We start from the raw sequence: 15,087 nt of genomic DNA, 5'->3' as shown, positions 1-15,087 counted from the left end.
GGAATAGGATTTGAGGGTTTGCATTTCTATCTAGAAGATGCTGCTGATACTGCTGGTCCACCCATCACTTTTTAAGTAGCAAGGTTCTAGGAAATGTTTAAACAGAGTGTTTGAGGGAATTGGGGATGGACAAGAGGCGGGCAGTGTGGGACTGAAGGATAGTTGGAGTCAGATGGCTGAGAGCTGTAAATATCACACATGTGAAGATATAAATTATTGTTTCTAAGTACCCAATCTTGACCATTCTAAACTAGTAAATTAATTCACAATTGGCATTGTTTTTCACTTTCAATAAGGCATTTTCCTTTCATGGATTGTACCGCTGACGTTATATTTAGAAAGTTGTTGCCAAACCCAAGGTCATCCAGATTTTTCTATTTTTTTTTTTTCAGGAATCTTACAGTTTTACATATACAACTATGATCCATTTTGAGTTAATTTTTGTGACAGATGTAAAGTCTATGTCAGGGTTCATTTTCTTGTATGTAAATATCCAGTTGTTCCATTTGTGAAAAATACTGTCTTTGCTCAACTGTATTGCCTTTGCTCCTTGTCAAAGATCGGTTGACTATATTGATGCGGATCTATTCCTGGGCTACAAGAAGAAATAGACAATCCAATAGGCCTACATCTATTAAAGAAATTGAATCAATAATTAATAATCTTCTGAAGCAGAAAGCACCAATCCAGATGGGTTCACTGGTAAATTCTACCAAACATTTAAGGAAGAAATTATACCAGTTCTCTATAATCTCTTCCAGAAGATAGAAGCAGAGATCATACTTCCTAACTTATTCTATGAAGCTAGCATTACCCTGATAACAAAAAAAGATAAAGATGTTACAAACAAAAAAGCTACACACCAATCTCTTTCATGAACATAGATGCAAAATCCTCAACAAAAAAGATGAGCAAATTGAATACAACAATGAATAAAAATAATCAAAGACCACAACCAAGTGGGATTTATTCCAGGTATGCAAAGTTAGTTCAACATTCTAAACTCAAACTAATGTACTTCATCATATCAGTGAGCTCAAAAAAAAAAATCACAATAATATCAATAGATGCCAATAATTCATTTGACAAAATCCAATACTCAATCATGAGTTTAAAAATTGTCGGCAAACTAGGACCAGAGAGAAATGGCTTCAATTGATTAAGGACACCTGTGAAAAATCTACAGCCCATATCCTACCTAATGGTGAGAAACTTAGAAGTTTTCCAGCTAAGATCATGGGGATGATTACTAAAAATTAGGCCTTGGCATTTATCATGGATTCCTGACAATAAGAAAGCTTGGACAATCAGGAGAAAGATGTGAAGGTGCCAAGTCATTGGCTGTATTTCCTCAGGAGGAACATAGTGACTTCAGGGCAAAGCAAAACCTCAGAGCAGTAAGTCAGCGGTCTCACATTTCCACTGAAATATTACTGCTAATCCAAAAACTTCTTAAGGGGTAAAAAGAAGTATCTGTCAGATAATGAATACAATCTCAAAACTCAATGCATTCCAGCAAATTCCAAAAATGATTGTGACACAAATATTATAATGAAGATTAAAAACAAATTCACCTAGAGATTAGATTTCTAGTTTTTTAAAGCCATGCTGCTGCTAAGTCATTTCAGTCATGTCCGACTCTGTGCGACCCCATAGATGGCAGCCCACCAGGCTCTGCCATCCCTGGGATTCTCCAGGCAAGAGCACTGGAGTGGGTTGCCATTTCCTTCTCCAATGCATGAAAGTGAAAAGTGAAAGTGAAGTCGCTCAGTCGTGTCTGACTCTTCGCAACCCCATGGACTGAAGCCTACCACGCTCCTCCATCCATAGGATTTTCCAGGCAAGAGTACTGGAGTGGGTTGCCATTGCCATAGGTACTACAAAATAGCTTATTATTGCAGAATCTCACATTTTGACACCTAGAGTCATTATTATGAATGTTATTGTGTTAAATAAGATTAAATCAATAAGATTTCAGTGTCTTGAGGTTACCTTCATTTAGCCCTTAAAATAAAAAATTAACAAATCAATTTCCTTGAAAAAAAAAGAGCTTGCTTTCAGAAAACCTTTATTGTACATCACATCATTGAATTAATTTGTTTGGATAAATAGCACACAAAACAAAGACTTACATTGTGAAAATCCCTGAAGCTTCTAATCAGCAGTCTGCAAGGAGTGGAGACTGGTTTTGTGTCTTTTTAAGGCATACATTTCCCATTTATTTTTAAATTTTGAACGTAATTGTTTTCCAAAATATTTTTGATGTCAGTTATAGAACTTCTCCCCATGAAACTGCGATTAGTGACCCTGAAATGCTACTCTTTTCTGTGAGAATGAATGTGCCCCCAAGGGACCTGGTGCATCATGTACTTTTCACAAGGCTGTGCAAGTATCAATAAATCAATCCTTGTGGGATTGAATATGAATTTGGTATGCACTTTAATTTTCATAGATATATAGAATACTCTTTCAACTTTGTCTTTTAATACTATAGGAAAGGAGAAAACCTATACATGAGTACCAAAAAATCTGATCTTCTCCAGAAATCAAAACAGTATCAAATAACAGTTGTCCTTCAGAACCAAATATGTGACTGTTAGCTGGTGATTTTTTTCTTTCTCATTCTTTTGAAAGTTAAAGTCACTCAGTCGTGTCCAACTCTTGCGAGCCCATGGACTATAGCCCACCAGGCTCCTCTGGTCCATGGAATTTTCCAGGCAAGAATACTAGACTGTGTTGCCATTTCTTACTCTAGGGCATCTTCCCCACCCAGGGATTGAACCTAGGTCTGCACTGCAGGCAGATTCTTTACCATCTGAGCCACCAATGATTACTGGATAGACAGCAACCATCCTGTCTCTCAGATGACCACTGAGAATGGTCCAGGCCAGGGTTAGTGACTTGGCTGACATCAGACCAGGCACTGTTTCTACTGATGACACAGTCAGCACAGTCAAAATAACTGGAAGCAAGAGTAAAGAACGGTATGGAAAACATATTCTAAAACTGGAAAAATAAACAGGAAAAGAATCCAACAGTTTCCCTCATCAAAGTGTGTTTTTTTTTTTTAAATAAACCTAGCACAAAGCTATAGACATTAAATATTGCTTTAAAAATATAAACACAGTTCTTGATGAATTATAGTCATCAATTTGCTCATGATAGTAGTCTTCAGACATACTACATCTGATATTAAAATACCTATTTTTATCTCCCAACTCATTTACGTAACATATTCTCTCCAGAGCACAGATTAGCCTAACAGCTACTTTTTACAACAGCAGAATATAGATACTGGATTGTCTTCTTCTAATCGGTACTTTCCAGAATTAGGCAGATCTTTGCACTCTGATATAAATATACGAAGTTCAGTCTCAGGAAAGCCATCTTGTTGGTAATGCTATACAGGAGAATTAAAAAAAAAAGTTTTCATTAATAAGTACCTTGAGAACAGCTTTATTTCAAATTCAGAGTGGATCATTTGGCTACAGGGGTGGGATGCATGCTAAGTCGCTTCAGTCATGTCCAACTCTGCGCGACTCTATGGTCAGGCTCCTCTGTCCATGGGATTCTCCATGGAATACTAGAGTGGATTATCATGCCCTCCTCCAGAGGATCATCCCAACCCAGGGATCGAACTTGCATCTCTTACATCTACCTGCATTGGCAGATAGGTTCTTTACCCCTAGTGCCACCTGGGAAACCCACAGGGGTGGGTTAGGTAGGGATTTTTATAAAGGGATAGTTCACTCGCTTCCACGTATTTTCATGGCGATGGAGCCTCTTGAGCCACTCTTAGGTTTGCCTAAGGAAAAGTGGGTCTAAGATTCTGCAGTGCCCTCCTGGGCTCTCTTTCGTGGTCTGAGTCAACCTGAAATGGACATGTTGAATCTGAATCTGAGACCTCCTTCCAGGGAAAACCCAGCCTGCACAGCCTTTTGGAGTCTCTGTTCCAGACAGAGAGATTTATATAAGGGTCTAATATTTATTTCAGTTTGGGGATCTAAGATCCCAAGAATGGGCCCTGGGCCAGAAAGGATCAGAAAGGACTCGCCCATGTGACAAGTGCCCTGAGTCCGTGGAAAGAGGTTAACATCTAAACTAAGAGTCATAGGCTTGTGTCAAGAGCTGTCCATTCACGTTACTCTTTGAGACCTCAGATATCATCACCCTTGAACATATAGCTTTCTACATGCAGAGGTGAAGGCAGTGAGCTTTTAGAGCACTGTGGGAAGGGATTTGGACAGGTACAACTACATTCTTTCCAGTCTCCTTGGTGACTCTAAGCAAGTTGGTCAAGTGAGCATTGAGGACAGTCAGTTCTTGACACCTGATTCAGTAAGAATGAAGTCACAGCCCTAGTTGCCTAAACAAGGTATTTGTAATTACCAATATATAATCCATCAACTCTTGATTGTCTTTCTCTTTATCTATTCACATGGCATCATGTTTCATTACCCCTCTCATGTTCAGAAACAGAAGTCCCCAAATGCAAGGGTCTATGCCAATGTCTTATTGGCATAGACCCTTCCATTTCAGTCGACTGAAGCGACTTAGCAGCAGTAGCAGCAGCATGCCAATAATATATCTAACATGCTACTATTAACGTGTATGTGCAGGCCAAGCTGCTTCAGTCGTGTCCGACTCTTTGCAACCCTATGGACTGTAGCCCACCAGGCTCTTCTGTCCATGGGATTCTACAGGCAAGAATACTGGAGTGGATTGCCATTTCCTTCTCCAGGGGATGTTCCCAACCCAGGGATCGAACCCAAGTCTCCTACATCTCCTGCATTAGCAGATGGGTTCTTGAGCCACTAGCGCCATGTGGAAAGGTTATTAGAAATTTGAATACATATGGATATTTATTCTGCCTTTCCATATTTTAAAGGGCTCAAACTGACTTTTAAAATCCAGTGTGAATAATAGTATTAGTGATTGAGTCGGACACAACTGAGCGACTAAATGATAACATCTTTTCAAATCATGCTCCTAAATGTGGAACATATACATGGCGAGTTCTTGACCTATCAGTTCCTTGACTGTTCTGGAGACCAGGCCTCTGGGGTGATCCCAAGAAAGGAGGGCCTAGCAGAATGATGCATTCCGTTACAGCACACTTCAAATAAAGAGGTCAATTTTTCTTCATGAAAATTGGATTTTAAAAGCTCCCCACAAAATTTTGACCATCTGAAATGTCATGTTTCACTCACCCAATACCTAATGATCCTTACAATGCTAATAAAAGATTAGAAAGCTTGTTTGAAAACACAGTTACTCAAAGACAAAACTTTCAACATTCTAGAAATTCTGTTTCTTGGGATCTAAAATTGAAGTCCTTTTTCTCTACTCAGAAGAAATTACCATTCCATTGATCTCCTCCCCATTAGGTACTGTATTTTATTGACTCTCAACAAGTTCTAGGAAAATGTCACTCCTTGAGGTTCTTGATGAACCTACCTTAATTGTTTCATATGTATCAGTGATCAGTGCAATGAAAAGACTTAAAATCATGTATATAAAAAGGCTGATGAATGAGTAGAGGTAAATTCTGCTAAACAGCCAGACCAGGTAACTTTTTTGCTGCATTTTCGCAAATGTAGCAAACATATCATCTCCATTTATCAATGAGAAAAGACACTCAGAGACCATGTTCAGAGAACGGAACTGCAAAAAAAAAAAAATTCATTTTATTTCATGTTCCCTCCCATTGGAGACTTTGATCATGACTCCATGATAAAAATAGTGGAACTAGATATCCCAAGTTACTCTTTCAAACAAATACCCTCGGGTAACCACAGGCATTTTTTTTTTTTAAACAAGAGAAAATCAAACAAAAGTTTAATAACATGTACACAATGGAGACAACCAAGAAAAGTCATTGCTATAGACATTTGTTTTGTGATCTACATAGTATGTACATGCCCACTCTTTTTCTAGGAACAAGGAGCTCCTTCTTGATGTTCCTTTTCATCAGAGGAGCCTGAACTGAAGAAGAAAAACACTGAGGTACAGACCAGCTCCTCTGAGTCAAGCCTTTACCCTCTCCTTTACTTTTCTGTAGAAAGATATCCTTGAAATGCTTCTGCAGAGCATTCAGGTCTCGAATACAAATGCTCATGCTTCTGTTCTAAAGTTCATTCCATTTAAGATGATGGTATTATAGTCGAGACTATAACTCTAGTAAACAAAATTTTCAAATATTTCTACAAGTTTCTCCCTATACTACTTTTAAAAATAAAGTCACACTTCAATAAAAATTACCTAAATAGCCCATAAATATATATTGATGAATCAAACTGTCAAACCTGGCTTCACTGATGGTAAGAAGGACTAAACTATCTGACACACTCACAAAAGGAGCCGAGGCAACCAAGTGAATCAACCATCCTCTCAAGTTGGTCTTACCTTGCGTGTGTGCTCAGTCGCTTCAGTAGTGTCCAACTCTTTGCGACCCTATGGACTACAGCCTGCCAGGCTCCTCTGTCCATGGGATTCTCCAGGCAATAATACTGGAGTGGGTTGCCCTGCCCTCCTCCAGGGGATCTTCCCAACCCAGGGACTGAACCCACATCTTTTACATGTCTTGCATTGGTAGGTGGATTCTTTACCATTAGTGCCACCTGGTCTTACCTCACCAGTTTAAAAACATGGCAACAGACACAACACCTTCAATGTTTAAGGCTGAGTCACAAAGTAAAATGAGCTTATTTTAAAAGAATAACAAGCCACTGGTACTACCCTGAGAGCTTAATAGCAATAGAGAAAATTGTTTAACAGTACCTTATCATGATAAGGCCCCAGCACAATCCATCCACAGAAGCAATAGCCTAAATAAATCATGGCTGCACAGCAGCAGAACCTGATGACATTGGGCAGTGCCGCCTGGAGGGTGAGAATGAGGAGCTGGGAAAGTAAACGAGGTCATTAGAATCCCTTTATCTTTCAAACAAAGCAGTGCAGTAACTTTGAAAGAGAAATACCAACAGCTTGGAGATCTGTGGAATTCCTTAAATTGTATTTCTGAAAAAAACCAAAGTACCGGATAACTCCAAGCCACACAAGCATGGTAGAGGTTCCAAGAAGTATGCTACAGACATCATAACTTGTTAGACTCTAAAACACAGTGGAAAAAAATTATCAGTTATATAGCAGAAATTCATTGGGGCAAAAATTATTTATTGAGTGGCAAAGAGTTGGGCACCATTCTAGGTGCCAAGGACAAAGTAGTGAAGAGACAAAATTCCCTGCCCTCATGAGGTTTACATTCTAGTGGGTGTAGAGAGAGACGATAGAAGTTAATTAGCGAAACCCTTCATACATGGACTGATGGTAAGTGGTGAGGAGAAAATTCAGGGGAGGGGACAAAGGATGGCTGTGCACTGCATTTCAAAAGGGTAACCAGGGAAGGTCTCACTGAAAAGGTGGCATTTGAGCAAAGATATGAAGGGAGTGAGGGAGCAAACCAAGCAAGAATCTAGGGGAAGAGCTTTCCAGCAGAGGGACCAGTATCAGCAGAAGCCCAAAAGCAGGAGGGCATCTGGCAAGATAGTGGGTCTGGCTAGAGAACGATAGGGGAGAGTAAGGAGTCACCGAGGTGAGGGAGCAGGTAGTTTAGAGTTTCACAAATATAATTTAACAACTTTGCCTTTTACTCTGAATAGATGGTGGAGACTGAGAGCTCTGAACAGGAGTCCTGTAATCCAATGTTGGCTCTATGGTTGAGAGCAGACTGTGGAAGAGAGAGATGGCTACTGCAATACTGCAGATGAGAGCTGATGGTGCTTTGGACCAGGCTGGGAATAGTGGAGGTGATGAGGTGATTTCTGAAGGTAGACAAATAGGATTTCCTCTTGGATGAGATACGGAGGAGAGGGAATTAGTAAAAAAAGAGGAGTCAAGGATGAATCTATGTTTTTTTTCCTTGAACAACTGAAAAGAGCTGCTATTAACTGAAATTTGAAAGGCCACAGAGAAGTGAGTTTTGACTACGGAGGAGGAGTTGTTTTATTGTTCAGTCGCTCAGTCATGTCCAACTCTTTGCAACCCCATGGACTGCAGCACGCCAGGCTTCCCTGTCCATCACCAACTCCCGGAGTTTGCGCCAACTCATGTCCATTGAGACAATGATTGTTTTAGGTATGTGAAATTTGTGAAGCTGAGTAGACATTCAAGTGAAGATGTGGAAGAAAGAGTTGGATATTTGACACTGGAGTTCAGGGAATAATTCCAAACTAGAGAAACAGATTTGAAAATCATTGAAAAATAGGTACTCTTTAAGGCAATAGGACAGGACAAGATCACAAAACAAAGGCAGAAAAACGAGGTGTTTAAGCATGGTGCTTTGCAGCTCTGTTACTTAAATAGCTTGGTGAAGTCAGAGGGAACAGCAAAGGGAAGTGAATACCAGCCATGATTCAAGAGAAAGATTAGGTAAGTGACAGCCAGTGAAAAAACTCATCAACAAAGAAAGTGCTTGCAGTGTTAAAAAGCTGCTAATGGGTCAAAATGAGGATAAATAACTGAATATTAGACACAGCAACAGTTACAGGTCATTGGAAAATACATTTTCCGTGCAGCCTGATTAGAACAGATACAAAATAGAACTGGATGAACAGAGTCAGAAACAGTATTAAATACTCTTTTGAGGTCTTTTGCTATGTAAGGAGAGCAGAGAAATGGGGAAGTAGCTGGAGAGAGAACAGGTTGAGATTTTGTCTATTTAGAAAGGAAAAAAAATAAAAAATACATGCTCATGGAAACGCCATGGCAGAGAACAGGAAATTAAGGATGCATAAGAAACAGAGTAAGAATAGCTGAAGCCGTGCTCTGGAACAAGCAAGTCGGGACAGCATCTGATAGGCCCGTGGAGGAGTTGGCCCTGGATAGTAACCTAAATATTATATCCACAGTAAGAGAAAATGCCAAGTGTATGGGCATTGATGCTGATGGGTAAATAAATGAAGTGGGAAATTGTAGATTTCAATTCTGTTTATTATTTGTGAAACAGAGTGAGGTCATCAGCTGAAACAAAGGATGGAAAAGAGGTATTAAAAGTTTCAAGCGCGAAAAAATATGAAATGATCAGCTAGAAGGCAGGGGGAATGCATGGTCTAGAAAAATGTAGAAAGACTGTTGGACACCCTTAAGGGCTCACTGAAGTTAATGGTAGGTGGGATTAGTAAAAATGAAGATATGCTGCAAATCTCCCCCTACTTCTCTTGATTTGTTCCCTAAAGTTAAATATCTATTTCAATGACATATATTACCCTGGCATATGGTGACAGATGCTCCATGGCTTCTAAACTCACTCTCTCTTTCTGAGGTACATGCGCGGGCTGTCTCCTCAGCTCCCCTGCAGTCAGATGTGACTAAATTTTCTCCAGCAGGACTGTACAGAATGAAGGCTGCCATTCTGAGCCAAGGCATAAGACTGTAAGAGACCTACTACCTACCATACCAGGTTTTCCCTTCCATGGGCTGCAACCTGTTCATGAGACAATCCAGCATCAATCATGCAGTCTGGGTGAGCCTTCAACGGTCATCAGAGAAAAAGATGGGAGAAACTTAGATTCCTGAATGACTGTGTGGAGCTGAGTGACTTGCCAGGCTGGAAAACCCACCCTGACAATTACACGAGGGAGAAATAAGCTCTTATCATATCTGAGCTATTGCATTTGAGATCTCTGTCCAGGAATCTGAACCAAAACAGGCTCCCCATGTGGTTCATACTCATCCTTAATTACAGTCGAGGACAGAAAAACATAAATCTGAACAAGATTAGTTTGAACAGTATTTCTTTTTCTTTTTTTTTTTTGCTTTGGGGGAGGGTTGACATACAAGCTGGATTAGTCCTAACTTAAAATGGAAAACTTTGTCGTACATCAATGGTAACAGTAAGAAAATGGGAATATTCTCAATTTGAATGGACAAAGGAAAAACTGCAAGGACTCGAACAATAGTACTTTGGCCTCACTCCCTATCTCCTGCCCACAGTCCAACTCTTTCTATTGAAGATTCTGGCATTCCTTCTAAGAACAACAAAAACAATCTTTTACCTTAGTTATCTTGGTGTGTGTATGACTTTCAGTGCGTGTACGAATTCATAGGCCCCAACCCCAGAGTTCACATTCAGTAGGTCTAACGTGGGGTATTTTATCAGATACCCAAATGACCCTGATTCAGAGGACTTAAATCACACTTTGAAAAACAGCCTAAAATATTTCCTGACTAGATTCTTACAAATTACTGTTATTTCAGGTTTACTCAATATAATGTTTGAAAACAATCTTGTACTCTGTGAATCCTTACATTTTGGAAAAACAAATGACAGTTAAGGCAAATCTGATACTAACAATGACATAAATAGGAAAAAATTTTACCTTAGCGTGAATTTCCATTTTCAGAATTGATCCAATGATGGTCAATATGTCACTAATAATAATCATAATATACCATCCGTTGACAAATTCCATTCGATCAGAAACAGAAACTTCCTTCTTATAATGGAGGAGGAAAAAATTGACAAATTCCTTTAGGAAAAAGAGGGGAGGCACGGTGAATTTCTGTCAATCAAAATGACCAGTGCATTGCTAGAAAGCAGTGACTCCCACCTGCTGAAGCTGAAGTCCTCTCACCACAGATCGAACACACAGGATTAACGAAGCCAAGCATGTCAGAATAACGAAGACATCAAAGATCATCATGTAATGAGTGTTCTTCTGAACTGGAGGAAAGAAGGTTACCTGCTTATGTACTGGAACATCAATGTGGTGACATTTATACTTCTACTACTTTTTTTCCCCCATTTTTAGCCTCATTTATTTTAACAGCTGCATTGTGTTATTTCAGTACAGATGTACAATACTTGATTTGTAAGGACGTTCAGGCTGTCATCTGGTTTCACTACTACAGTCCATTCTCCAGGTCCTCTTTGTGCACAGGTTCAAGAGATTCTTTAGGTGGATGAATATCCAAAGATGGAATCGTTGGGTTAAAGCATATGCATCTTTCTAAAAATAGATCTAAGAAATTGCTCTGCAAAAATATCATGCCAATTTACATACCTACACACATCACACATCTTCTTCATCACTGGACATCAGTATTCATGAATTTGTACCAATAAAAGGAGCAAATGATGTGAAATGCCATTTTTATCATGTACCAAATGGCTGTTGAATGTATTCAAGTACCGTATCTTCCCCTTCCAACTTTTTTGTGTGTTTTAATGCCTAAGAAAAATATGTCTCATTACTTTCCTAGACTTTCTGCTGGCTAGTCTTGCTTGTTATTTTCCCATATTTCTTCAGGACCAAAATGTCAAATTCCAATAACAATCTTACTGTTAATTTTTGGGGGGAATCATGCTGAATTTATAGATTAATCTAGGGAGAATTGACATGTTCATGTTAAATCATTTCACAAAAAACATAATGTGTCAAATCTTTTTTTTCCCATCCTTCAGAAACATTTTCAAGTTTTATATAGATCCTTCTTCATACTCATGCTTAGAATAATTTTAAAAATTCAAGTATTCTTTCCACAAAGATAACAAACAGAAAAAGCTTTGATACAGATTCTTCTGTTAGTATTTAAAGAAGGTTAAAAGTCCTCAAAATCATGTACCAAAGATCTTTAACTATCACCTGTCATCTTTTGTTCTAATACAGTTAGGGTTCCCGCATATCTTACTTAAACATGCTTATCTAGGTATAAAATACTCATTAAGCATCAGGTGTGTTTTCACGTGCTGAGAATACAATGGTGAACAAGACAGATAGAGTCCCTGACCTTGTGGAACTTCTACTCCAGTGAGATAAGAGAAAAAAGTAAACAAGTAAATGAACAGAATACTTCCTGATAGGAGTACGTGATAGGAAGAAAGTAAATCCAAATAGCTACTAAGTCATAGTTTCAGACATTTTTGAAGATTTAACTCCTTTGCACCTCACAGTAACCCCACGAGGTAGGTGTGATCATCCCCACTTTGCAGGCAAGAAAACTGAAGCCCAGAGGGGTCACACAACTTGCCTAAGATTCCATGGCCAGAAAAGTGCAGAGTCAGTGTTCAAACCTTTGCAGTTTGTCTCCAACATCCGTCACTCTGTCAGTGGTTCTTGGCATCTCTTTGGAACTTTAAGAAATGAACATCCTCCTGCCTTACCCTAGCCCTAGTAAATCAGAAACTGCTTTCCTAAGCTCTCCAGGTAACACTAAAATATGAGCACCACTGCTGAGGGAGCTTTGGGAGAGGGAATGGGGAGAAGAAAGGTTTGTTCGTAGGGCACAGTGAAGGAAGGCCTCACCAGAGGCGGTGGCTTTTAGCTGAGACTTGAATGACAAAGCAGAGCCACCCACACAGGAATTCTGGGAATCAGTCCTCCCAGCAGAAGCACAGCTAGGTGAAGAGCAGAGGGTGGCCGTCACATACTCTCTTACAGAGCTTTTCTTACTTAACAAGTTGGGCTGCTCTCTGCTGATGGAAAGAACTCAAGACTATACTGTAATGAAGCAACCCAAAATTTTGTCAAGAGGCATCTAAATGATATATGAAGGACTAAATCTACTTCAGAAAAACTTAAAATCCAAGAAACAAACATTTGAGAGAAAGCTTATGTCCCAGGCACCTTCATATGCTCTCATTTTCCCTGTTCCCAAGTACGTGAAGTATTAAGATGTTTACAGATGACAAAACAGGCTTGCGTTTCAAATAAACAATTTTGTGATTGAAATTTTATAATTGAAGTTTGTGAGTCCAGATCTTCATATATTTGAAGTTACCTATTAGTGAAAAGAATACTAAAATGAAGACATTTTATTTCATTTATTCATGCTATCTCATTACTATTTCTGAACTTTGTGAATCCATTAGTAGGGAACCCTAAAGTAATTATTATCCAAGTATGGTCTGAATAAGGACTCACTGCACATTCCTGGGTCTCACCGCCAGACCTACTGACTGTCTTGTGTGAAGCTGGGAAAACTGCATCTTAGCAGGTACTTGGAATGGTGCTTCTGCTTACTAGAATCCAAGATCCTCTGACCTAATCATTAAAGTCAAGCACGACACACCACTACAAGGAACTAGGGAATGAGATCAATTCTTTCCAGTAGGTTTCGTCTAGTTCAGCTCCAAAATTCTCAGTGATACTCAGTTTATACTCGAGTTTGTGTCCATATTTCTAGGACTGTACTCTGTCCTTATGTCATCTACTTTTTGACCTGGATAGAAGATAATTATAATGTGTTGGATATTTCAGGGTCAAATCCTACCTGAATTCTCCCTGGATATATGACCAAAGAAACCAAAATTCACTTCTGAGCCTTAGTTTCTTTATCTGTAACAATAGGGATGCTACCTATCTCAAAGATATTTTAAAACTCTGAAGTAAGGAAAGTGTAGCTCAAAGTACTTATGCAATAAACACTCAATAAATACTGGTTTGAGTAGATGTAAATTTTTTGTTGTTGTTGGGGGAATTATAAGCACTTTTTTTTAGTAAGGCCTAGCCAGTGAAGGCTCATGGAAAAGGCAAGAAAAACCATTTAAATTACTAATAACTTATGAATTACATGAATGGAACATTAGATAACTAAAATGAATTAGGGACTTGGACATGATCCAGTTCTTTCATTTGATGTTCCACATATCCTTGGGACGAGTAATTTAACAACCATTTAATATTATTTAATAACCATTTTGAAAACTAGTAAAATTCATTACTTACTTGATCCAGATACATGCCAGTCTTTACATTCTCTGATAGAGATATCATTATCTAAACTTATCTTAATTCTTCCACTGTGGGCTTTGTTGTCAAAAGTTATCTGTGAAGAACAGGAAAAGGGTCAAAAACATACCTACTACTTTTAAAGCCAAGGTGCCGCTATGCATTAATTAGGAAACAATTCTCCCAAAGTTACAGGAAACCCAGACCCTCAACTCTCACCTGATGCTAACTCCATTCAACCTAAGTTCCCTTTATTTCTCTGTGAGCTGAGAAAGTTGAGTGAGATCTTCCATAAAGAATGTTTAGTCTCTAAAAATCCTAAGTTTCTAGGATAGTATTCAAGCCTTGATCTGCCTCTTGAGAAATTTGTATGCAGGTCAGGAAGCAACAGTTAGAACTGGACATGGAACAACAGACTGGTTCCAAATAGGAAAAGGAGTACGTCAAGGCTGTATATTGTCACCCTGTTTATTTAACTTATATGCAGAGTACATCATGAGAAACGCTGGACTGGAAGAAACACAAACTGGAATCAAGATTGCCGGGAGAGATATCAATAACCTCAGATATGCAGATGACACCACCCTTATGGCAGAAAGTGAAGAGGAACTCAAAAGCCTCTTGATGAAAGTGAAAGTGGAGAGTGAAAAAGTTGGCTGAAAGCTCAACATTCAGAAAACGAAGATCATGATATCCGGTCCCATCACTTCATGGGAAATAGATGGGGAAACAGTGGAAACAGTGTCAGACTTTATTTTTCTGGGCTCCAAAATCACTGCAGATGGTGACTGCAGCCATGAAATTAAAAGACGCTTACTCCTTGGAAGGAAAGTTATGACCAACCTAGATAGCATATTCAAAAGCAGAGACGTTACTTTGCCAACAAAGGTTCGTCTAGTCAAGCCTATGGTTTTTCCTGTGGTCATGTATGGATGTGAGAGTTGGACTGTGAAGAAGGCTGAGTGCTGAAGAATTGATGCTTTTGAACTGTGGTGTTGGAGAAGACTCTTGAGAGTCCCTTGGACTGCAAGGAGATCCAACCAGTCCATTCTGAAGGAGATCAGCCCTGGGATTTCTTTGGAAGGAATAATGCTAAAGCTGAAACTCCAGTACTTTGGCCACCTCATGCGAAGAGTTGACTCATTGGAAAAGACTCTGATGCTGGGAAGGATTGGGGGCAGGAGGAGAAGGGGACGCCAGAGGATGAGATGGCTGGATGGCATCGCTGACTCGACAGACGTGAGTCTGAGTGAACTCTGGGAGTTGGTGATGGACAGGGAGGCCTGGCGTGCTGCGATTCATGGGGTTGCAAAGAGTCGGACACGACTGAGCGACTGATCTGATCTGATTCAAGCCC

The 15,087-nt window shown here is 39.4% G+C and overlaps 1 protein-coding gene across 4 annotated transcripts in view; it reads right to left on the bottom strand.

Annotated features, from left to right (window-relative positions):
- Positions 1–2,051: 2,051 nt before the first annotated feature.
- Positions 2,052–15,087, bottom strand: part of MCOLN3 (mucolipin 3) — a 34,915-nt gene continuing 21,879 nt past the window's right edge. For 3 of the 4 annotated variants that reach the window (XM_027536685.1, XM_027536684.1, XM_027536686.1), the window contains exons 7-13: positions 13,728–13,827; positions 10,611–10,723; positions 10,380–10,529; positions 7,012–7,113; positions 6,781–6,903; positions 5,458–5,664; positions 2,052–3,400 (exon numbers count right to left, since the gene is read on the bottom strand). In XM_027536685.1, coding sequence (XP_027392486.1) covers positions 3,266–3,400; positions 5,458–5,664; positions 6,781–6,903; positions 7,012–7,113; positions 10,380–10,529; positions 10,611–10,723; positions 13,728–13,827 — 930 coding nt within the window. In that variant the 3' untranslated portion in view covers positions 2,052–3,265. The remainder of the gene's footprint in view (positions 3,401–5,457; positions 5,665–6,780; positions 6,904–7,011; positions 7,114–10,379; positions 10,530–10,610; positions 10,724–13,727; positions 13,828–15,087) is intronic. The other variant, XM_027536687.1, reaches the window with a different exon arrangement.

This window comes from Bos indicus x Bos taurus, chromosome 3 (assembly GCF_003369695.1).
Source record: "Bos indicus x Bos taurus breed Angus x Brahman F1 hybrid chromosome 3, Bos_hybrid_MaternalHap_v2.0, whole genome shotgun sequence".
NCBI classification, from domain to species: domain Eukaryota; kingdom Metazoa; phylum Chordata; class Mammalia; order Artiodactyla; family Bovidae; genus Bos; species Bos indicus x Bos taurus.
This window is presented reverse-complemented; position numbering and strand designations above follow the sequence as displayed.